General features: G+C 43.2%; 1 protein-coding gene and 1 long non-coding RNA gene across 2 annotated transcripts in view; one reads left to right on the forward strand and one right to left on the reverse strand.

Annotated features, from left to right (window-relative positions):
• LOC117877951 overlaps nt 1-24,860 on the forward strand; it is a 51,457-nt gene that overhangs the window by 2,636 nt on the left and 23,961 nt on the right. The window lies entirely within an intron of this gene.
• LOC117877947 (all-trans-retinol dehydrogenase [NAD(+)] ADH4) lies at nt 1,039-23,767 on the reverse strand. The gene is made up of 9 exons (XM_034771632.1): nt 23,636-23,767; nt 16,360-16,461; nt 15,653-15,794; nt 11,005-11,092; nt 9,257-9,488; nt 8,353-8,613; nt 6,242-6,377; nt 3,840-3,978; nt 1,039-2,931 (listed from the first exon to the last, which is right to left on the reverse strand). The coding sequence occupies exons 1-9, from the start codon at nt 23,651-23,653 to the stop codon at nt 2,907-2,909; spliced, it is 1,143 nt and encodes a 380-aa protein (XP_034627523.1). The 5' UTR covers nt 23,654-23,767; the 3' UTR covers nt 1,039-2,906.

The following is a 24,860-nucleotide window of genomic DNA, read 5'->3' on the forward strand; positions in this document are numbered from 1 at the left end:
GCCATCCTCATATAAGGGACTACTTGTATAACTGGGGCCTGTATTTGAATGGGAGAAGCCATGTGATGTACCGCAATGAACTGGGCTAGGAGCCAGGAATGCCTGAATTATCATTTCAACTCCTCCTACATTAACTTTTTGCATTAGAATTTTGGTGTTTTTTTTGTTTTTTTGTTTTTTTGTTTTTTAAAGAAACTCAGAAAAGGTTGGTCTTTCTCAGGTCAATTTTGGGTACATTACCCGAGTGAAACACTAACCATCCAGGGAGAAATTCAAAGACCACACTATAAGGTTATAGGCAACAAAATCATACCCCACTTGAATTGAAGCCATACTTTTCTTCCCAATGGAGATTAATTCATATATATCTTAAAGTCTTTGATAGGCCTTAAATATGATTTTTGTTCAACCCAGAAACCAAAGAAATTTTAGAAACGGAATATGATCTGGGGAACTCTACCATTATATATTGACAACCTGTGTTTTATCCAAGGCCCTGACCAATCAGTGGTCAATATGATGTACTGTAAGAGCAACTTGTAGTTGATGAAAGGTTAGCAAAACTCCTATTGGCTCAGAAAGAGAGGATTAGGAAGTTTCATTTTTTTTTTTTTTTTTACACACAGAGACCCAGGAGATGCTAGTAATCGGATAAGTCTACTGGAAACAAATTGCCGTGTGTTTGTAATATGAAAAAATCAAATTAGTCCTGCATCTTAAGAAAATTAAACAATAACAAATTGTACCAAAGAGAAAATAAAATGAGCAGTAGATGTCACTGTAATAACTTGTGTGACTTAATTGCATAATGTTTCCTCACAGGAGCACTTACAGAATTCTTAAAACTTTAATGTTTTAAAAAAAATAATAATTGTAAAATTTAGTGATAAAGTCCAGTGACAAAGACTGGTGTTTGTAATAGTAATATTTATTTTTACCTAGTTTTAGATAGTTGTTACTTTTATGACATGCAGATAAATAAAACAAAATTGGTTATTCAGTCAAATTTGCAAAACTCGACAGTAATACTCAATAGTATGGAGATTAGAATTCATTTATTTATAACACAGAAGTGAGATGTTAATGTGCTAGTTAATATTTTAGGCCCTGGTCCTAAAGAACATATGCACATGCTTAAATGTGAATTGAATAAATCAGTTGCCCTGAATAATTCAACAGTATCGGTACAGGGGCATGGGTGCTGGAGCAAGTTTTATAGTGGGAATATTGAAAGCTAACAAAACTGTAAACATGATGGAAGCTCTGCATTCAGTTCCTATTATTGGAGCCGGGAGGGATGCCGTATCTCCAACACCAGTAGTTCCAGTGGCCCTGCATTGGTGGACAGTTAAGAATGTACATAGAGTTTGCAGGATCAGTGCTATTGATGTTATTTAAATGTTTGTCATAAAAGTGAGGTCCTGGATATTTCCTCTGTAACTTTCACTGGGGGCTTGCCTAAACAGGGAAGTTTTATCATTAAACTGGTATAGTTAAACCAATATAGTAATACCAGTATAAACCCTGTGTAGACACTCTTATTCCAGGATAAGAGTGGCTTTTTTGGTTTTGTTTGCACAGCTTCCCAAGTGATACAAGCTAAACCAAAAATAGCCCTCTTACATTGGAATAAAAGTGTCTACACGGGTTTATATTGATATAACACAGTGGTTTAAATGCACACCTTAACTTATACTGTCATAGCTTTCCCACATAGACACAGTATTGACGAGTCTCATGCCTTTATCCTGAGACACATGATTGTGCCCCCCCACAACTGCAGGAGCTCTTGTGATGATGCAAAGAGCTCCTGCACCCATGCAGTAATTTTGGAGATGGTAACTACACGCACCACCCTCCTGTTTCCAGCAGCAGCCTGATTCCCTGTTCCCAGCAGCTGCCGGCTCTCTCCCTTCCTGGTCTCGGGTATCTGCTTCTCTGACTCCTGTCCCCTCCACCACTTCCACAGGAGAGATTGAGTGCTCTATCCCAGAATGCCTAATAGCGCAGTGGTTACGGCACTCTCCTGTGATAGGGGAGACCCATGCTCAAGTCCTCCCACATCTCAGGTGAGTGCCCTAACTGCTGGGTTATTGGTTATGATAGAGTGGGTATCTCTGTCTCTCATTCTGTTTTTTTCCCTTTGGGAGAAAGGGCTGGCCTGGCTTAGGCATCCAATTCCAGAAGGTTCATGAATGTGAATGCCTAGTAGTGGCGTTAGGTGCCTAAGTTCCCTGAAGGAGCAGGGCTTAGGCCACTCCCTTCTTCTCAGCATTTCTTACTGGCTACCTTAAGCAGTTCCCCACTCACTTATCGTGCTGGCTTCTGTGAATCCCTTTCTTAGGTACCTAACTCTCCCCATGCATTGTATAGAGAATCTATATGCCTAACTCAGGGCTGAGGATACCACTGGGTGGCAAGTTAGGCTTTACAACGCTCAGTTCCTTTGTGGATCTAACCCTTAGTCACTTTGAGGCTGTTTGTAATTTTCTGCAAGACGATGCCAACAGAAATGGAATGGAATGAAAACTCTTGGCATAAAAACTAAAGAACACATTTTATATAGTTAATTATTTCATTAATATTAGATTAGATACTGTATACAAATCAAAAATAACAGCAGTGTTAGCAAAAAAGCATGTTACACTAAAGTGACCCACTGTTTACACATCCATGTATAAATATTATGTATTGGTATCGTACACTTCCACAACACTTATGTCTGTGTGTTTACAGCTACTGTCTATTGTGACCTTTACTTTTTACCTATTCCATATTATCATGTACTGAACATAGGTACTTTCCTGAATATGTAAAGAAAAGATAATTGAGTCATTAAGCAGTGAGGCAGCCTGAGGATAAGGCTTAAATTCATATGGGAGTCTGCAAAAATCTAAGTTGAATCCTTAGAAAACCAAGACGGTTCTGTTGCTGCAAACAGAAAATAGAAAAATTTATTAGCGTTGTTTATTTGTAACTTTTTATTTAACATTTGTGCATAACATCTGCATATGGACAATGCTCACTTTTTACCTTACGTGACTCCTTCTGTTTAAACACTCAGCCATTCCCACCTCTGTCAGTTGTTGACCGACTTAGCAAAACTATTCTTGTGCTGGGAAGGTGAAGTGCTAGGATTCAGAGGTTGCTGCTGTGATGGGGTGCAGGGGATGTTTGGGGTCCCTCTTAAAATTGTCCCCACAGCAAAGGGGAATTTGGGCTAGTTTCCCTGCCTTGGATAGAGTCACCTCCTCTTTGCTAAACCTGTCCATGCCACAAGTAACATAATCCTGTGGTGGAATGTCACTAAAATACTTGGCAAGACAAATTTTGGCTTTTGCAATAGGCCAGATTGGCCCAGATGGCAGTGGCCATGGCGCCTCTAAAATGTCCCCTCACATGCACCCTTCAAATTGCACAAGTTGAACGCAGTGCTATGCTATCAGTATACTCAGTATATATCTCAGGAATAAAGTATAAATATTTCCAGCAAAAGCGTAACTTAAAAGCTTAAAAAAAAAAAAAAAAGGTTGGTTTGCTCAGTGTTGATACCTCCTTTTTTTGTTTTGTTTATAAGAAAGTATTTTATTTAAATGTAGATTTCCCAGTCCCTCTACCCTCCTCTATGGAAGCACATGAACCCCTGCCTGATACATTGGGCTGACTAGGAAACTGTTTAAGGGAGCCCCTTGAAAACACTATCTGATCACCCTATCAGTTGTGCCTCGCTAAGTGAGCAGCAGGAATAAGGCTTTTGCTGGGTTTTTTAATGATGTTTTGTTTTGAAGGTGCTATATCAGCAAAGATAAGGCTGATTTAATTTCTTGATAACAACCTACCTCTTCCCCTCATACATAAGATCAAAAGCATCATTGATTTTGTCGAATGGCAGAGTGTATGTCACCAAGGCATCCAAACTGAATTTCTTTGCCATATAATCAGACACCAGCTTTGGTATAGAATCTACACTCTTCCAACCTGCAACAAAGCATGTAACACCCCAAATCAAACAGGCTGTATTTACATAACTTGGTCATAAAAAAGATAATTTTGGTTCAGGAATAACAACAGAAAATTAGTCAGGGAAGTACATGTGTGGTCAGCACTTCATTGAAAAGACCAAAGTCATTCTTAAGTGGAGTTGATTTGCCTCCTCTGGCCCAGGAGGGAGTGCAAACTGCACCCTCCTGCAACTGTGTCTTTGGGAAGATTGACTTCCAGGAGGAGATATTTGCACTGTGATTCTCCCCTTGAGTTCCACTGGGAGAGGTCAGGATTAATTTATGGCAGGGACTCTACGGATGGTACCTCTCTCCCCAAAGGCTGCCCAAGAGATATTCTGGATCAGCGCATGTCCTAGGCACACTTGTTATATCCTCTCCTAAGCAGGCCCATCACAATTTCTGGGCTGTGCTGGCTGCCTCCAGGTTCCCTGTGGGGACTGAGGATGCAGGCAGCCTATGTCATCTCAACCCATCCTTCTCATTGCACTTTCCACTATGGGCGGCAGCTGGCATCCTGGATCTGCTGGTATTCCCTGGCAAAGCCTAGGCCATGAAAAAAGTCACCTGTATTTTCTATGAGGAGAGGAAAGTAACAGCGGCGTGGTCATTAAATCAGCGCTCAACTTGAATATTTTTTCCTGTGAGGTTTTTTAAACTACCCCTGTTCTCTCCAGTTACTTCTAGAATTATCAAGTGGCACAACAGTTTTCAGGTAGGAGAATATACATGTAAATTAATTTAAGTTCAGAACAATTATTTAAGACTCTCTCTTGCTTAAACCATGAAGTATACAAGGTTGTAGTTTATGGAGCTGTCAGTCATTAAAAAAGCATTTAGAGTCATAGCTTACTCTCATTCCATATGTGGAATGGCCATTGAAGTCAATGAGGATTTGGCACAGAAAAACAAAATTGTAGGCAAAATGTCATCAACTCAGGAGGGGTCATTCACATACTTCATTTCACAGAATGGAGAGCCTGGTCTCTCTAATCTGTTAGGAAGCGAGCCACCACTTTTAAAACTAGTTGTATAATTTAGAATAGTAATTTGTTTTTGAAGATCTACAAGTTTGATAATATTTGTATGTACAACAATATAAATAATATCCTTAACTGATTTTGGGGTATATCTTATTTAATAGCCATTTAGACTCCTGATGTACATATTTATACCATGTTCATCATTGTGGCATCTGAGCCTTAGAAGACCATAACCAAGTAATCAAGTGGGTGACATTTACCACTGTGCAGAGGGCCAGCATGAGGCCTGTGCACCAGTTCAATCCCACTTAAGCTTTGCTTTGGGGGTGTGAGTGGTGAATAGCCCTTGTGCTGGACTTCTGCCATGGTGAATTACTCCTGTGATTCTTTGTCTTATGGTTCTCTCTCCCCTCCTATGACACTGAAAGTTAAATTGTGTTGGTTACTTGGCTTGTTGTGTTAATTGTTATTATTGCTGAAGACAGGTAGGGTGTAGAGATGGGCTTGTGCCTTTGGAAGCTGAAAGCAGTGATCCATGATCATCCTGACCCTTTCAGGAATTGAGTTCCAAAATCCTGGGCTGGCTGCTGAGAGAGCTCGGTCTCCCTTCCTCGTGAGGTTTGACTCCGATAGCTTTTTTTGTTTTGAGGAGCACAGTTATCTTTGTGGTGGAGGAGGATGCAGTTTGTCAGATAGATCTGCTTGTGGAAGTTTTTGAAGGGTAGGGCCATGAACTTGAATTTGATCCACGGTTCAGTAGGGAGCTAATGTAGTGGTTGAAGCTCAGGGGTGAAGTGCTCCCTGCGGACCAATAATTCCAGTCTTTTCTGATGAACATAATTACAGTGATTCACAGCTATATAAAAAGGTAGGGTGAATATACTAGATCTTGGACTTGCAATTTTTGGAATTGCTAAATTTCAAAGGCTTCAGCAGCTCCAGATACCTCTCCCCATTCTCCCCTTGTGAAATGTCTCACTGCTATGGTTACTCTCTTGTATGGAAACATTCTGTTTTTCCTATAAAAATAGAAGATGGCAAACAGCTTGACTTCCAAGAATGCTGTCTGAAAAGGGGGCAAGATTGTGCAATTTTGGATTAATTTTCTTGAATTGGATGGTAGATAGTTTTGTTTGTTTATATTTTGCCAAATGTGATGGCAAAACAATGGCCATCATGTTTTGGGAAATATATCTTAGATCTCAGATGAGATGGATATCCCACTTCCTTTTGGGTAAACTATGTGGGAAAACTGACCTCCAAAGAAAGTGGCATTTATTTTCTTTCCCATTATCAGCTGCATTGGAGAAACCGGGATTGATTGTCCACCCAGAGCCACTCCAACAATCGTACAAGTTCCCCAGCCCACCGTGGTGCACTCCAGGGCAGCTTTCTGAAAGACAAAGCAAACTCAGATTTAAAGGGCAGAAGATGAATTCATTACTGCTTGTGGGGTCAGACTTTAGGCCCTTACTCAGTTCATAGTTCACTAAACTTCCATGGACTTTAATGGGAGTTGGAGTGAGGACTGAGATACTAGCCCTGGGGTAAGAGGTAAATTACTGTTACGGATCAGAAACTGGCTAATTTCCAGAAAACAAAGAACAGGAAAAATGGTAGTTTTCATCATGGCAATAAATGTGTTCGAAGGTGCTTAAAATGAAAAGATCCCTCTCCCCACAACTGCAATTCAACTAGACATAAAGGTGTTCTGAAAATTTGCAAAACAAGTAAGATCGACTTAACATAATTATGCAGAAAGATTGCATGAACTCTATGCCCTCCAAAAAGTCAGTACTGTGTTTAGTCTTACCTGAACAATACCATGATCACCTGTCTTAAAGACTATGATATTTTACTGTAATTATGCTTGTTTTAGTAGTTCAGTCTTATTTCATTTGCATTAAAAGTCAAATCCTGATTCTAATAAAGACCATGACAGTACGCTCATTGGGTTGAACAGAACCAGAATTTGGCACTGGAATCATATTCTTGTAAATGATAATATTTCGTGTGACACAGTAATTTGGTTTATAGAGGCTATCCCATGATTTCTTAACTCATGAATCCAAAATTCTGTTGGGAGATAGGATAAATGTTGCAGCTCTGTGGTATACTTGGTACCAGTCTGTATGGGTTAAGTAGGATGTAAGAAGTTAGTAATTACTAAATAATTAAAAAGATTGAGTAATGTAATAGCTTCAAAAAGAAATGTTTCTGGCTTGTGAAATGGCACCATATGAATCTATACAATTCCAAAAGTGTGTATAGGATAACTTTGTATGCACCCCGTTGGGGGCAGCATATAAAGGTGAGGAGAACTTACGTTCAGTCTGTGTTATTGAGGGCTGGAAATCGAACTTTGAGGTTACAGATTTGCTGCCTGATCTGGAGTCCTTGTTGATTGGGGAAGCTAGTGAGCACTGGAGAAGATGCTGAATGGAAATGCTTTATGTAATGGCTTGCTTATATGGTTCTCTTTCCCAAACAGCAGGATGGGCAGTGTCTGAGTTGGCATTTAGTGGGAATAGGTGAGGTTGCCTTTGGCTTTCCATGTGATGCAGTGGCCAGATGAAGGCATGTTGCTAGATCACAAACCTGCACAGAGCTAGGTACCAGGGAGTGAGGAAGAGGGCACAAGGACCTTCTTGTGTCTCTGTGCAGGGGCCAGGAACAATCTTGTTCCTTGTTCTTCAGGTTTGAAAGAAGAGGGGAATTCTGACAGCAAAAGCCATGCTAAGAATCCATCCCCGAAAAGGAGCTGGTTTCCCGTTCTCCATTAAAGTGTGCAGCAACAACAGGTGCCTTGTGAGCTCCCTGGGACATTTTGCTTGCCTCAGAAGCAACACCTCAGGAAGTTGCAGCTAGGAAGTGCACCCTTCAGTAACCGCTGTAAAGGCACTGTACAACCCATAGAAATTTAATATTAGCATCTTTATTCTTGTAAGTTCCATGTCAGGAGTGTACCATATTGGGAAGAAGAGCCATTGGGGGAGACAGTTATTGGGAGGATCTTTAGAACAGAACACTTGGAGGGTATTTAATTGTAATGAATGATTACTGTCTGTTTTAATAAAAACAAAAATCTCAATATATCCGACTGTTTATCCCATCTAAGTGTTCTTATCACACCTATTACTGCTGTATCAGAGCACAGACCTAGACCAAAATATACATACTGTAGTGGAACGCTAAACTGTGTTATACGGTTCAGTCATTAGGTGGCACTGTGTGTAAAATACCTTATTTAAAGCTAACCTTAGCCATACCTGGCAGAGCAGTAAAGGATCTTATGGTGAACACATCTGGTGTGCATAAGCAAGCTCTGTGACCAGTCCATATCTGGTGCAGAAGAACATGACACGTACCATGACAGCAACATTACCGATGCATTCAATTGCAAAATCGACACCACCGTTGCTGATTTCAGTTATAACCTCCTGAATGGGCTTCTTGAAATCCTGAGGATTGAGGCAGTCGGTGGCTCCTAACTCTTTTGCCAATGAAAATTTATCTTTGTTGATGTCAATTGCCAAGATCCGAGAAGCTCCAGCAGCTTTACAGCCCATGACAGCTGACAGGCCGACTCCTCCCAAGCCAAAGACAGCACAAGTAGACCCAGGTTCCACCTGCAATAAGAAGAAAGGTTAGGGAATGGCTTTAGAACTCTGGAGACAAAAGGAGCTTTCTAAATGTTTGTCTGTGATCTCCGGCTCATGTCAATAAACCACATCAAATGCCCAGGTTGGATGGGGCCATATCCTTTTTATTGTTTGAAAAATATAAGAAATGATCCACTTTTTGTGTGTTTGATATCAAGACCTTCAATTCATGACTCACCCAGACCACACCTCTCAAATGGAACTTGGTATGTTGGCTTAGTGTTCATTACTATTAATTAACACCAGAAATGTGGAAACTTGAAACTGAGGTTATATGTAAACTGCCAAGTACGGTTTTGTTTTTAAAACTAGAACTGTACTAAAGATTTTTAAAATATATAAAACTGTATAAAAATACAGTAACAATACACTATGTAAAACTTTTTTTTAAATTATTTTACATTATACATGCATTATATATACTATATAATATAAAATGGTTAAGACTAATGTTCCAGAAGAGCATATTCTTTTTTTAAAATTAACCTTTAGAGACAATACTGCTCACTTTTTCATGTGAGTAAACCTACTGAATTCATTACAATCATGTCCCTAATCAAAGGGACTATTCATGTTATTACAGTGAGTAGTTGAGCCTTAATTAGCTCACCTTGGCAGTATTGAGGGAAGCCCCATAACCTGTGGAAAATCCACAGCCGATCAGACAGACTTTATCCAGGGGAGCAGCAGCATCAATTTTGACAAGAGAGGTTTCTGCTACAACAGTGTATTCAGAGAAGGTGCTAGTCCCCATGAAGTGGTAAATCTGCTTCCCTTTGCAGGTGAACCTGCTGGTACCATCGGGCATCAGGTCTTGATCAGAAATAGGTGTTTTAATTTTGCTAGGGAGACAACAACAAAAAAAACGGAATTTATACTTCACTGTCCCCTGCTGTCAGTGTCCCCCTACTCTGACTCACCGTCCTTCTGCTACTGCACTTGAACAAAGTTTGTCAATTTTGCCAAATGGTGAGTTGGTCTTTGTGGAATGTGAACAGTAGAGTTTAGGCCAGGAGTGGACAAACTTTTTGGCCCAAGGGCCACATCTGGGTATGGAAATTGTATGGCGGGCCATGAATGCTCATGAAATTGGGGGTTGGGGTGTGGGAGGGGGTGAGGGCTCCAGCTTGGGGAGTGGGCTCTGGGGTAGGGTCAGAAATGAAGAGTTCAGGATGCAGGAGGGGGCTTCGGGCTGAGGCAGGCGGTTGGGATGGGGGGTGCGGGCTCCAGCTCGGGGTGCAGGCTCTTGGGTGGGGCTGGGGAGGAGGGGTTAGGGGTGCAGAAGGGTGCTCTGGGCTGGGACTGAGGGTTTCGGAGGGCTGGGGCAGGGGATTAGGGCCCAGGAGGGGGACAGGGGTGCAGGCTCCGGGCAGCGCTTACCTCAAGCAGCTCCTGGAAACAGCGGCATGTCTCCCCTCCGGCTCCTACGCAGAGGTATAGCCAGGCGGCTCTGTGCGTTGCCCTGTCCGCAGGTGCCGCCCCTGAAGCTCCCATTGACCGTGGTTCCCGACTAATGGGAGCTTCAGGGTTGTGCTTGGGGTGGGGGCAGCATGCAGAGCCCCTTGGCTGCCCCTACGTGTAGGAACCGGAGTGGGGACATGCTGCTGCTTCCGGGAGCCATGCGAAGCGGGGCCAACCCCTGACTCTGCTCCCCGGCAGGAGCTCGAGGGCTGAATTAAAACATCTGAAGGACCAGATGTGGCCTCCGGGCCATAGTTTGCCCACCCCTGGTTTAGGAGGAGACCAACCATCAAACTCATTTTCATGTCTGTCCTGAGCAAGGATTTTAACTGGGGTCTCCAGATGTTCTGCTTTATTAGTGTGCTACCTGGCTCCCAGCAGTCACATATTTTAACTAGATACTTGAGAATAAATTTCCTATGGCTATTATTTGGATTTAAAAGCTGGCAAAGACAAATATTTTATTCATTACACTTTCTAAGTGTCTGGCAAGCAAGATGACTAGAAAGTGAAGTGTTCTCTGACCTGACTCATCTTGGCACAAAAAGGGAGAGGAAAGCCCCCGCATTTCCCTGCAGCGTCTTTCCCTGTATGGCGGGAGACCCATAAAGAAGTGTAGCTGGCTCCTATACCATCATTCTCACCCCAGTGTAAGAGACATGTTAGGGGCAGGAGGGATAAGGCATGGCTAGAGCATGTGGTGCTCCAGCTACTGCCAGGTGGTGGATGGCCTATCCCAGCTCATGAAGGTTAGAGCAGTCCCCAGGATGAAGCTGCCCAGAGAATCATGGAACTGTAACTGCCTCCATGATTGCCTCTCAGCCCCTCCCCAGCTGTGGCCCAATGGAAAAGCAGCTCCTACTGCTCCCTGCAAGGTAAAATATTTGCAATTCCTACCTGATCTTTTCACAAAGGTTGGTCTTTGGACTCAAGCAGAACTTGCATTGGCCACACTGAGGGACGTAGAGTGGGATAACCTTGTCACCTAGAAAAATCAATATTTATTAGATATTGTTGGTTTAAAGTTATTACCAAATTTGCTGTTTTTTTTTAATGTCTCATTGGCCCAGCCCTACAAATTCTCCATTCTTGGAACTTCTGTAGGCCCTACATATGTCTAATTCTCTGCTCCTCATTGTTTTTGTGGATACAGACTAACACGGCTACCCTCTGATAATTCTCTGTTAGTTACTCAACCTCTGGTTTGCTTGCGATGTTAAATATTCCATTCAATATTTTAGCTCACATGACTGACTGTTTCTAACAACATTACTTACTCCATATTACATTGAATGTCTATTTTCCACTCAGTTTGTGACTCTGTGACTTAGCCTAGCAGAATGATAATCCAGATGTTGTTATATTCCCGCTCACACACTAGACACAGGAACAGCTCTACATCTCTTCCAGGCTGGGACTGTATCGACTGACCTTGTGATGGTAGGACAGCTGACAGATACTGTCCTGGAGAGTATATACAGAGGAAACAGGATGCACTGGGCAACCCACAGAAGGGAGTGAGTTTTATTATTAGTTATTAATTGATTTCCAGTGCATACTTCTTGTGAGCAGTTAGGAAGGACTTGAGTGAGGAGGTGGTGGCTTGGTGTGCTGCAGTGAAAAGGGCATTCCATGTATTTTGGGCAACATGGGGGAAGGCACAGAGCTGGGAGTTGGACAGTGACAGGGCACAGAGACTGGCATAATCAGAGAGAGGCAAGGGATGATATAGATGAAAGCCAGAACTGAGTTGGGTAGAGCCTTAAAGGTGAGCACAAGAAGTTTAAATTCTGGTTGTTAGGCACATGGGAAACAGTGGAGGAAGTAAAAGGGAGGGTGAGATGTTTAGATCAGCGGGCAAAGAAGATGATTTTAGCAGCCACATTTTGGATGAACTCAGAGTGGTGATGCAGCAAACCAGAAAAGAGAAGGTTGCATCACAGTGCAGTTGTGTAAAAACAAAACAACCTCCCACACCAAAAACAACACCAAAAAATGCCCCAGAGGTTATAGAGGGGAATGGGAACCTGATAGCATTACAATAGCTGATCATCAGATGAGAGAGGGAAGAGCCACCTGCTTTGCTCATTGTCACAGGTTAGCTGGTCTCTGTGGATAGAGTGAGACCAATGCCCTGGACTGGAGTCGGTAAGTCCAATGAAGATAATTAAAGAGGTCTGGGCTACCGCTGGGCCTATTAAGGGCTGCTAATAGGCAGCAGGGAGAAGGAAGAATTGAGATAGGCAGAGCCCTAAGGAGGAAGCTGTACTGGAGTGGAGCTAGCTCAGGGGTAGGCAAACTTTTTGGCCCGAGGGCCACATCTGGTGGGGAAATTGTATGCAGGGCAGGGGGTGGGAGTGCCGGGTGTGGTGTGCAGGAAGGGGCTCAGGGCAAGGGATTGGAGCAGAGGAGGGGTGTGGGGTGTATGAGGGAACTGAGGGCAGGGGATTGCGGTGCAGGAGGGGTGCGGAGTGCAGGAGGGGTGCAGACTGCAGGAGGGGGCTCAGAGGATTGGGGTGCAGGGTGCAGCAGGGGGCTCAGGGCAGGGGGTTGGGGTGCAGGAGGGGTGCACGGTGCAGGCAGGGGGTTTAGGGTAGGGAGTTGGGAGGTGGGGTGCAGGAGGGGTTCGGGCTCCAGGATGGCAGAGGCATGCACTGGGGCCAGGGCAGGCTCCCTGCATGCCTGCCCTGTCCCCAGCCCCAGCCCTGCGCCGCTCCAGGAAGCGCTGCGGCCCCTGGGGGAGGGTGGCGGAGGGCTCCGCGTGTGCTGCCCTTGCTGTGCCTCCGGGACCTCCCCCGAAGCTCCCATTGGCCGCAGTTCCCCGTTCCCGGCCAATGGGAGCTGCGGGGAGCAGTGCCTAGCGGCAAGGGTCCGGGGGCAGCAGAGACATTGGGCCGGCCACTGCTGAGAGTGGTGCGTGGCCCGCGGCGCCACAGGGGGCAATCCTGCGGGCCTGATCCAAAGCCCTGAGGGGCCGGATTTGGCCTGTGGCCTGTAGTTTGCCCACCCCTGAGCTAGCTACTGTGGCTGGGTCCCTAATAGGGTGACCAGATGTCCCGATTTTATAGGGACAGTCCTGATATTTGGGGCTTTGTCTTATATAAGTGTTTATTATCCCCCATCCCTGTTCCGATTTTTCACACTTGCTATCTGGTTACCCTAGTCCTAGAGCCAGGGACGCAGCCCTGTAGCTGCTGCTCTGGGAGGGAGCAGAGCGGAGAGAGGCTGGGGCCCTGAAGCCTGGGACTAAGAGCTGAGTTAGGACTGTGTTGTGTTTGTTTGTTAACCTCTCTTTAAAGAAAAAACCTCCTTGCCTGAGACTGGGCGTGGCAGGATTAGCTTTGGATCTAGGGAGTAGTGACAGCCCTGGTGACACTCATCAATTACTTGTTGCCAACCATCCCCAAGGGCATCAGTTTCAGAAGCTGTTCTTCCAACTTGTGAGTGGAGAAGATTCTGGATCAGTGACTTCAACCAGCAAAAAAATATGGGCAGGGGGAAGAAAAGGATAGAGCTTGGGTGTTTCAGCAACGGGAGTAGTGAAGGCCAGTTTGTTCAATCTAAATACACCGAGAGTTCTTTGGCCAGGCAGCATAAGTTTCTATTTCTAGTCTACTCTGCAGATATTTTTCTGTTCTTTCTGTGTACAATAACTGAAGGGGACATATCTCCAGCAGGAGCCATGTGAATTGCTTTGTGGTCTTTCCTTCTCAAATCCTAAACAACTGTAATTGTATCTCCATTAGCTACATCAGAGTTACTGCTTGTCACAGACTCCTAGAGCTCAAAGCCAGAAAGGAGCACCAGATTACCTAGCCTGACCTCTTGTATATAACAGCCCACCAACAACACCCAGACCCACCTACTAAACCAGGGGTGGGCAAACTACGGACCGTGGGCCGGATTCAGCCCACCAGCCATTTTAATCTGGCCCTCGAGCTCTAGCCGGGGGGCAGGGTTGGGGGCCGCTCCACTCAGCTTCTGGAAGCAGCGGCATGGCCCCCCTCTGGCTCCTACATGTAGGGGCAGCCAGGAGCCTCCACTTTGTACACTGCCCCACCCCAAGCGCTGCCCTGGGAACCACAGCCAATGGGAGCTGCAGGGGCAGCGCCTGCGGATGGGGTAGCGTGCAGAGCCGCCTGGCCGCGCCTCTGCGTAGGAGCTGGAGAAGGGACATGCCACTGCTTTTGGGAGTCGCTTGAGGTAAGCGCCGCACGGAGCCTGCACCCCTGAGCCCCAATCCCCTGCTCCAACCCTGATCACCCTCCCGCCCTTCGAACCCCTCGGTCCTAGCTCAGAGCACCCTCCTGCACCCCAAACCCCTCATCCCGAGCCCAGAGCTCTCACCCCCACCTGCACCCCACTCCCCTGCCCCAGCCCAGAGCCCTCTCCGACACCCTGAACACCTCATTTCTGGACTCACCCCGGAGTCCGCACCCCCAACCAGAGCCCTCACCCCCTCCTGCACTCCAACCCCAATTTTCTGAGTATTCATGCCCCGCCATACAGTTTTTATTCCCAGATGTGGCCCTTGAGCCAAAAAGTTTGCTCACCCCTGTACTAAACCCAACAACCAAAATTAGACTAAAATATTACAGCCCTCCGGAAACTAAACTATTATGTGCTACAAGCAGAGAATTGGAGGGACTGAAGTGCATCAGTGTCTGAGGCCTCTGCAATAGCTAGGAACTGATTAAGTGAGATATACCCAGATGATTCCAGTAAGTGACCTGCCCCCTATGCTGTAGAGGAAGGCAAAAATAAAGAAATCCCAATGCCACTGGCAACTTGTACTAGCCCACCCTATCCACCTGTGGCCATCTCTGCTGTTTTAGAATAAGGAGATACTCCCATCCCTCCGAATAAACTGGGAGGGGGAAATCCCTTCCTGACCCAAAGGGATGAGTCCTAAAGCATGAGATTTTAGGAATGTAAGACAAAATGGAAGGACAATCAGGCTGCTGAACCTTGCCCCCATCATCACAAGCAACCTTGTCATGCAGTCCCACTCATAAATTTGTCCAGCTCTGTTTGTTAAAACTAATTAAGTTGTTTGCCCCACAACTCCTATTGGGAAGCTGTTTCATAACTTCAGCCCTCTGATAGTTAGAAAACTTCTAATGTCCAGCTTGAATTTGTTCAAGGCTGGTTTATACCTATTTGTTCTTGTGCCAGCATTGTCCTTCAGCTTAAATAGCTCTTCATCTTTGCTGGTGTTTTTACCTTCCTCCTCCGCAATGTATTTACAGAGAGTAATCATATCCCCGATCACATGTAGGGGGGCGTGTAGGAGGAGTTCAGTTTATATGCACTCTTTTAAAACAAATTTACTAGCGCCATGTCTTCTGGCATTTTATCCTCCACAGTGTATAACCACTGAGGTTTAAACTTCTACCCTGGTAGAAGGCCTGGTTCTTCACTGGTTTCAGCAGTTTATACCAGTATAAATCATTGACTTCAACAGTGCATCACCAACATATAGCCCTTGTGTGCGAATGGCGAATAAGGCCCTGACACGGCAATGGTATAGCTAATATCTCAGTACCTGGTTTAAATTTAGTCACTCCTGGTCCAGTGCTCTCCACAATTCCTGCTCCTTCATGGCCCAGGATGACTGGAAAAAGACCCTCTTTAAAACTGGGGCTTACAGCATGAGCATCACTACGGCACACCCCCGTGGCAACAATCTGCAAGGCAGTAACACCTTTACATTCACACTGTAGGTTGATAATGGAGAATTACAACTGTGACTTGAATCAAATTAGAGAGCTGCTCTTACCATTGCAATACCACCAAGTTTGATGGGAAATTTGAGCTATTGCCTGGATAGTCCCAAGCACTGGAATTTCATTAGCATTGTGGTTTTGCACGACCCAACCATTGTCAACATGTACAGTAGAAAATAAACATTTGAATGCCCTCCAAATGCCCTCATTTGGAGACAAACAAGCCCCAAATGTACGACCATTCTCTTCCTTTTTATTGTTGTTGAGAAGCAACACACAGAGTGAATTAAATCTGATTATCATGATTTAGGGAACACAGTGCACTCTGGCTGCTTTGCCCCACTTCAGCCACACAAAGCAGCTGTCAACCCATCATAAATGGGCTTTTAAGCTGTTTACGTTTATGTTTATGACTGCTTTGCACAGCCAGGATATATTGGTGAATCTTAACTGCTTCTTTCAAATGTAATAGCCTTCACTGCTCTGCTACTCTAGTTTTACACCAGTGTCAATCTAGATCACTTACCTTAACTCGAATTTCCTGTTCTTTGGGTGGGGCGACTTCAACCTCCTCAATAGAAAAGGGGTTGCCTGCTTCCCAGGCAATGGCTGCCTTGCATTTAATAACCTTGGAAAGGAGTAAGTACATTTCAGATTTAAAGATTTTACTTTATTGCACTCTCTACACTGCATGTTGAAAAATGAAGAGCAAGATCCTGGTCTCATTCATCCTGGGGTGAATCAAGAATAATTTAATTTAAATAAATGAAAAATAAAAAATAATAAAAATGTATAGCAAATGGAAGAAAAGGGAGGCTGATAGTGATGAATATAAATCAGAAGTTAGGAATTGTAGAAAATTGATAAGGGAAGCAAGGGGAGACCAGGAGAAATCTATGGCTAACAGAGTTAAGGACAATAAGGAGCTTTTAAAATATAGTAGGAACAAAAAGAATCCTGACCATGGTATTGGTCCTTTACTAGATGGAAATGGTAGAATTATCAATAATAATGCAGAAAAGGAAAAAGTGTTCAATAAATATTTCAGTTCTGCATTTGGGAAACAAACAAATGATATATTCTCATCATATGGTGATGATGGCATTCTTTCCATTCCTCTATTATCTATAGAGGAAGTTAAACAAAAGCTACCAAAGCTAGACATTTTTAAATCAGCAGGTCCAAGAGTTTTAGAAGAGTTGGCTGAGGAGCTCGCTGGACCATTAATGTTGATTTTCAGTAAGTCTTGGAGTTCTGGGGAAGTCCCAGAAGACTGGAAGAAAGCTAATGTTCTGCCAGTTTTTAAAAAGGGTAAAAGGGGTGATCTGGGTAATTATAGCCTGACATCAATCCTGAGCATCTGCTACAGGACTTGATTAATCAAGAATTAAAGGAGGATAATGTAATTAATGCAATCAACATGTGTTTATGGAAAATAGATCCTTTCAAACTAACTTGATATTTCTTTTGGGTAAACATATACATTTGGTTGATAAAGATAATAGTGTCAACGAGATAGACTTCTGTAAGATGTTTGACTTGGTACTACATGACATTTTAATTTAAAAAAAAACAGAACGATATAAAATGAACATGGCACACATTACATGGATTAAAAACTGGCTAACTGATCATTTTCAAATTGTAAATGGGGAATCATCATTGTGTAGGTGTGTTTCCAGTGGCATCTCACAAGGATTGCTTCTTAATCCAACATTATTTAACATTTTTATGAATGACCTGGAAGAAAACATAAAATCATCACTAATACAGTTTGCAGGTAACACAAAAAATTGGGGGAGTGTTAAATAATGAAGAGGACAGGTCACTGATTCAGAGCGATCTGGATCACTTGGTAAACTGGACCCAAGCAAACAATATTCAGTTTAATATGGCTAAATGTAAATGTATACAAGTAGGAATGAAGAATGTAGGCCATACTTACAGGATGGGGGGACTCTAACCTGGGAAACAGTGACTGAAAAAGATTTGGGTGTCGTGATGGATAATCAGCTGAACATGAGCTCCCCCTGTGACAGGGTGGCCAAAAGAGCTAATATGATCCTGGGATGCATAAATAGGGGACTCTTGAGTAGGATTAGAGAGGTTATTTTACTTGCATATTTGGCACTGATGTGACCACTGCTGGAATACTGTGTCCAGTTCTGGTGCCCACAGTTAAAGAAGGATGTTGCTAGAGAGGGTTCAGAGAAGAGCCACAAAAATGATAAATGACTAGAGATTGGAAAAAATGTGTTATAGTGATAGCTCAAAGAGCTCCATCTATTTATCTTAACAAAGAGACGATTAAGGGGCGACTTGTTTACAGGGGGAACAAATATTTAAGAATGGATTCTTTGGTCTAGCACTGAAAGGTAGAACATGATCCAATGGCTGGAAGTTGAAGCTACACAAATTCAAACTCGAAATAAGGCATAATTTTTTAACTATAAGAGTAATTAACCATTGGAACAATCTACCAAACATCATGGTGGATTCTTCATCACTGACCATTTTAAAATCAAGATTGGATGTTTTTCTAAAAGATCTGCTCTAGGAATTATTTTGGGGACGTTCTCTGGCCTGTGTTATACCATCAGAATGGTCCCTCCTGGCCTTGGACTCTATGAATGATGGTCCCCAGAAGAAAGGCTGGTGTAACTGAAATCAGAATTGGGATCTATACCATATAAAATCAGCTTGAAGTTGAGGTCTATGACAAATTTGGAATTCAGATACAAAATAATCTGCATTGTTTAGAAAGACAATAATGTTCCAATCTTTATTAATCTGCCCTTTATGTTTCCATCCCATTTTATTTACATTGTAGATGCATTAAGTCTCACTACTCTGATACAGAAGTATCATAAATACTGTGACCCAAATGCAATAGGGCCATCCACTCCCCTTTTCTATGTGATACTAGATGAAGAGAGGCAAAATAGAGCATAACAACCCTGAATTGTGTGCATCATGTAGGTGATGGGGGAGAGCAGGATCAGTGTCATGCTACGCCGCAGCCCCTATTGATCATGGCAGCTCTTCTGTATGAACTTCATGTACAGTCAGGCCTCTGTGGCCTGAGGTGAAGCCAGGAGTAGCCACTCTGTGCAATGTGCACCTCTCAGGACATGTGGATTTCCATGGGGAAATAACTGCTGAATAAAGAAGAATTAATTCTCTTTTGTACCCTCTAACCACTTGGAGAGGGAGCAGAACCAATAGCAGCACAGCTCCAAAAGGAAGTCATGTTGCCTGGGGAAGGGAAAGGGAACTCAAATTGCTGGTTCTGTTCAAAGGTCTCTGTAGATCCATTGAGTCTGCTGGTATTTCCAGCCCTGTCTCTTTTCCTCTTTTCCTCTCCACAGTGTCATAAATGCCTCCCTCTGGAGGGATCTGACTGAAATCCAAAACGTTCAAAGTCACAGCAGCTTGAGTACTCTTTCCTCCCCCCACTCCTCCCATGGTAGGACAGCATGTGTGTCTCTCATTCCTTGCTGAGGCCAAGCGGCCACTGATGGACATGAAGTGAGCTTTGCCAGAGTAAAGAATAGAGGAATATGGCCTTCTAATAACTCTTACGTTGTTTGAAATGTGTTCAACAATTTAATTCCTCCTTAAAGCTTAAGCATTTTAAGAATCTCCAAACACGGAGCCACAGGCTAATGAGGGCAAATCTGAATCTTTGAAGAACTATAATACATACAGATAAATTATGTGAAAAATAGCTCATCATTTTCCTTGGGATTTTGAACACTGGTGCTAATAAGGAGCTGCTTTGCTGCACCCATAATACCGGGAGCAGCTGTTATAATCAAACAGAGCAGGGTCTGTGGTAATAGGTTTTTAGAAAGAAATCTATAGTATTGTAAGCATCTAACACATGTGTTCATTACTGTGATTTTAGTAACCTCTTGGCCTATAGTATGACAATAACTTTATAAGTTACTGAAGCTGTTATCGCTCCTGATCTTTCAGTCCTGACACAGACAAAAGGTCTTGAATGAGTAAGAACAACAGGACAGGGCCGGTTATCTGAGCTGAACCAGAATCATGGAAACCTATAGAATCCTGCTTGTGAAGACTTTAGTGAAAGTGCAGTGCGCCACTGAATATGGCATAGATATACAAAGCATGTTACTTTGGCTACTGATAATTGGCAAGAAGGAAGTTAAATACAAAACACAAAAATAGCTGAATGAATGAAAGGCAGGAGCCACTCTGCAGCTAGGGTTATCTGGAGCACAGTACGCTCTAGCCATGCCTCCAGTCCTTCTCCAGGCCACGCCCTGACATACCCCCTATGCAAGAGCAAGCCCTACATGTCCTGGGGGTTCACCTGCATCAGCAGAATCCACTTGTATCTGGTTGTCAGTTTTAAGGCTGCTCTGCCAAGATGCCAAGAGTAATCCTGCACTGGGAAGGGAAGGTGATATTCAGTCTGTTCTTTTGACAAATATTATAAGGCAGTCTTGGCTTCTATTTTTAAGACTTGTACAACTAGAAATATTCAATAATCTACCCCTTAGCTGTTTAGAGTTATTACTTTTGGCTGAGACCCTGTATTCCAAGTTAATTTGTTTAAGTTATGAATTGATGTTTAGAAAGAAGGATTTCTAGTGACAGTATCCAGATACTATTCTAACTAGAGCAGCCTGAATTGGGTAGTTGTGTCCTCAAAAATAGCTGAGAAAAGACACCGTGTTTGAGTCAATGTGTGCACTTTTTGTAAATGACATTTTACTTTTTTTTTTCTTTTAGCCAGCTAAGAAGCATAGAAATCAGAGCTGCCAACTGGCATCATTTTAAATGACTGAGAATTTAAAAAAAATTGAGTGAACTGTGACTGACTTACTAAAACCCATTGCAAAATCCAACTATATGGGTGAAATTCATCCCTGTGCAGAGGACCAGCACAGGCCTACAGGGTTAGGGTTACAGCTGTGCTGAGGAACAGTCCAGAGTTGGGATTAGGTTTTAGCTGAGATTTAAGTGGTTGGGTAGACCTTGTGCTGGCCTTCCGCACAGGGGTGTGAATTTCAGCCTATTGGCTTGATTGACGGTTGCCCTGCACCTTGTGTAGTAATTGACATCAGAACAATTAGTGTGCAAAGTCTTGTAAAAATGCTACCAGGTCAGAAAGGTAGCATTTTATTTCCACTTTTCACTCGCTTTGCACTGAAAGCACAAGGTGTAGTGTGTGACAATTTGGGGACTCTGTCTATGTGCAGCTGATGAATTCTGCTTGCTATTATGAAACTGTTGTATCATGGAATGCCTCTCGGTGGATCATTTGCTGACAGGGCTGTAGCACGTACTTACCAGACCAGGGACCACAAGGTCAGTCTTTAGATCTTAAATGATCACTTATTCAGGTGAGACATAAGGCTGGTTCCTGTCCATGAGGACAGATTTGCAGAGGGAGAGGTCACTTGGCAATGATGTCACCTGATAGGGTTCTGTGGTCACCTGCCAAAGGAGGCTGGAGGTTATAAAAAGAGAGTCCCGCAGCTGCCATTTTAGAGGCAGAGAGAGAAGAGAAGAGAAGAGAGTCCATATGCAGGGGGAGGGGGGACAGAGAAAGGAACCTGGACTCTATAGAGGACTCTGGACTTTGCCCAAAGAATTGTCCAGAGTGGTGGGGAAACAGAGGCAGGGGAAATACATATAGGTTTGTTTAGTACTTTGTATAGAATGGTGTATCTCTCAGGTGAAGTAAAGAGTAATGGTGTTTAGAATCCTCTGCAAAACCTGTCTGTGTGTCTGTGGGCTTTCATTGTCATGTACCCTTAAGGAGGTAAGCTGTAAACCAGAAAGCTCACCCCTTGGGTGGGATCCTGGGGAATGTGCAAGAGCTGCTGGGGAGGCTTGAGGGAGAATACACTAGTTTCTGGGCCTAAGCAGTTGGACTGCAGGGTCCCTACTGCCTAGAGGGATGTCAGATACGAGATCTGCGCCAGGAGTGGATGCCAGGAGATCCAAAGTCAGGGACAATGTTTAAACTGTGCCACGTCCCAGCAAGCTAAGGCATGTGAGATCCAGCTTTTGGATCCCCTCACAGCATAGTATAGTGCAGATGCCTGGAGGTAGAAACTTAAGTGCCTAGGGAACTTTTATAGCAAGTGTAGGTGCTGAGTGAGTTTAGGCACCTACAGAGTTAAGTAGCACCCTAGGAGCGTTTGTGGATTGCAGTGGAGCCTAAATCTGGGGTTTAGGTGCCTATGTCCCTTTGTGGATCTGGACTTCAGATACTGTGGTTATGAGGGGCTATGTTAATACTTTAAAAAGACAGACTATATTTATCTCTGTATGATCAACTTTTCATATAGAATTTTAATCCAGATTCTATTAGGTTTGATGGAAATTAGGAGTCTGAGGCTTTCAATTTAGCTTTCATCCTTTAAATCTTAAAATGTAATTTAAAAAACAGATATGGGACTCAAATATACAGCTAAATTAAAACAATATTTTCTGGATTGCAGAACTTCAGCTGCTTTGTAGACATAGCTACCGAGGTGTTTCAGAGGAATAATCTAACAATCTGACTGAACAATTGTTCAGTTAATAGAACAATTAACATTAACTCAACTGCAGTCCTAATTCAATTTTACTTCTAACAACTGTTTAAGTTAGGGTTCTGGTTTACTGTGGAACAGCCTCAAGCACAGTTTGTTGAAATGAATTCCTCTTGGCTTCCAATGTAACTAGATATTTATAACTGTCAGGAATGGAATCTTGCAATCAATTAGCAACCATTGTTGTCCTGTTATTTTTTTCTTGTTGCCATCATCCAGTATTTCATCATAACTCTCCCTATTAGTATTATATTTTTACTGAAATGTAAAGTTTATTGGAGAAATATGAACTTGGACAGAGTTAATGGAAAGAGAGTGCCTTGCAAAATAATTTATTAGGTGTAACTGTCAGGACCTAACCCTGCTTGCATTTAAATCAAAGGAAGTTTTCTCTTATGCATGCACTGGCCCCTATCTTCTGCAGTGCTTTGCATTTCAGCAATTCCACTGATGTAATGGCCCCTAAGAGCTGTTCCAAGCCATGTTTGCCCCACTCCTTCCTTAGGAGCAACAAACAGATTTCTAACAAACTTGAGGCTGTACACCACTCTGTTTTGCAGAGTATATTGTTAACGCTAACCAAGTAATAATAAATAATACTAAAATAAAGACTGAAGGACTGGGCCCCATGCTGCACTTAGCCCTAGATCTGTAACATTCATATACTATAAGCCATACTAACATTCCAGGGAAACAGTTATACTTCTGACCAAGTACGCAGTACAACAAAATAACAGGGAATAAAAGTCAAACCATGGCATATGTCGGGGCAGCACATGTACCAGGAATGTGCTCCATTCTCTGATTTGCCACATTTTGTCCTAGTCCAATTTTTTAAGGTTAGATTTAATAAAAACCCTTTTCTGTGCATCTTAATTTCAGAAACAGCTTCTCTGCACAGTGGTGCACATTCCCTACGTTGCAGCCCAGGAGTATTGCTCTCAGCCTGACCCTGCTACTCTCCATCCCAATTGTGTGATCTGTCTTCCCCTCAAATCCCCAGTGAAATCAAGGGAACACCAGGACTGCAGCATCCCTTACTTTACTCTCCACTTACTGTGCTCTACAGTGCCCCGAGCAGGAGACATGAGCCACCCTTGTCACTGCTGCAAAGGAAGAGTGCACCATGTGGTACCTGCACAGCACTCTGAGCAGATGTACCCATGCTATGCAATCAAATAGGAGGATTGGAAATCAGCACCAAACAAGTGTATACCATTGTCTTACTTTGCCCACAGTGCTCATCTTCCTCCCCTCTGGAGTCTCTCTCAGGAAGGAGTCTGGGCTCAAAGAGTCGTGCTCAGATCAGCAGTGCTACCAGCTCCACAGGTACAGCCCACAAAAGTCTGTCTGTCCAGGGAGCAGCCTACACTGCCTTAAATAGTAGCTAGCATTTCCCTCATTCCACTCTCCTGTCCCCTCCTACCTCAGCACTCCTCCCCTTTCAATACTCGTCTCCTCCCCTTTCTGTACTTCCTTCCCTGTACTTCCCATGATTTATTCAACCTTTTGTTTGCCGGAGATGAGAAATATTAAATATTCTAGTTCACAAAAGCAACTGTTTCTAACTCCATGGTAAACTACCAATGAACTTCTATTAATCCCATACATGTTTCTATGGCCTAGCAAAATAATAAAGGTGCTGTTCATGCTGCATATCAAATACTAAGCAACAGGAACAGAGATACATCTTCACTTGGCTTGGACTCTGTTGACTTGCCTGGTGATGGCAGGACAGATATATTTGGTATTATATGTTGACTTTGAAGGGAGCAGGATCAATCCGTAAGGGAAAGCCTCCTCTTGGTATATATGTGCAGTTGGTGAAAGGGAAGAGTGCTTGGCAACAAGATCGAAGAGAGAAATATACTGGTGCTTTACTTTGCAGCTGGTGAAAGCAAAACTGTGCTAAAAATAAGTTAAAAGTAACGTGAAGCTCTGGGAGACTGCGTTTTAATACAGTAGATCCACTCTTATAAATAATTCTGAACTGATCTCTTATTAACGTTCCAAAAAGTAGTCATTATGCAGATGTCCAGTGTTAAAAGAATCCCTTATTCACAATTCATTGAATTTCTTGAATATGTAATACCAGTGGGAGCTGTACTAGTAAAGTGAAGTTATACACCTAACCTTAAATTCAATAATTTGAATTGTTTCTTTTAGTCTCTATCATCTGTACTGTATATAGCGCCAGCAATACAAATTTTACTGAAATTTCCACACAGATTTTAACTTTTCACCTGGATTGATTTGATTAATGTTACACTTAGAGAGTCAGATTTATTTACCCAGTACAGACTTTATTGAAAGAGAGTCTGGGCTCAATCCTATTCTCTTTGAAGTTTATGTGAGCAGGGCTGAATCCTGTAGCCTTGAAATTTATACACCAAGAAGTTCTAACGGCCAAAACCTACATTTTGGACTTCGACAAATTTAGTGGTAACCTTTT

The sequence above is a fragment of the Trachemys scripta genome, chromosome 5 (assembly GCF_013100865.1).
Source record: "Trachemys scripta elegans isolate TJP31775 chromosome 5, CAS_Tse_1.0, whole genome shotgun sequence".
In the NCBI taxonomy this organism is placed as follows: domain Eukaryota; kingdom Metazoa; phylum Chordata; order Testudines; family Emydidae; genus Trachemys; species Trachemys scripta.

Coding starts and splice junctions, on each gene's coding strand:
- LOC117877947 (XM_034771632.1), bottom strand. Junction 8,614..9,256: donor CTTCCCTCAATACTGCCAAG/GTGAGCTAATTA, acceptor TTCTTATTGCAG/GTGGAACCTGGGTCTACTTG. Junction 6,378..8,352: donor TCGGTAATGTTGCTGTCATG/GTACGTGTCATG, acceptor TTTGTCTTTCAG/AAAGCTGCCCTGGAGTGCAC.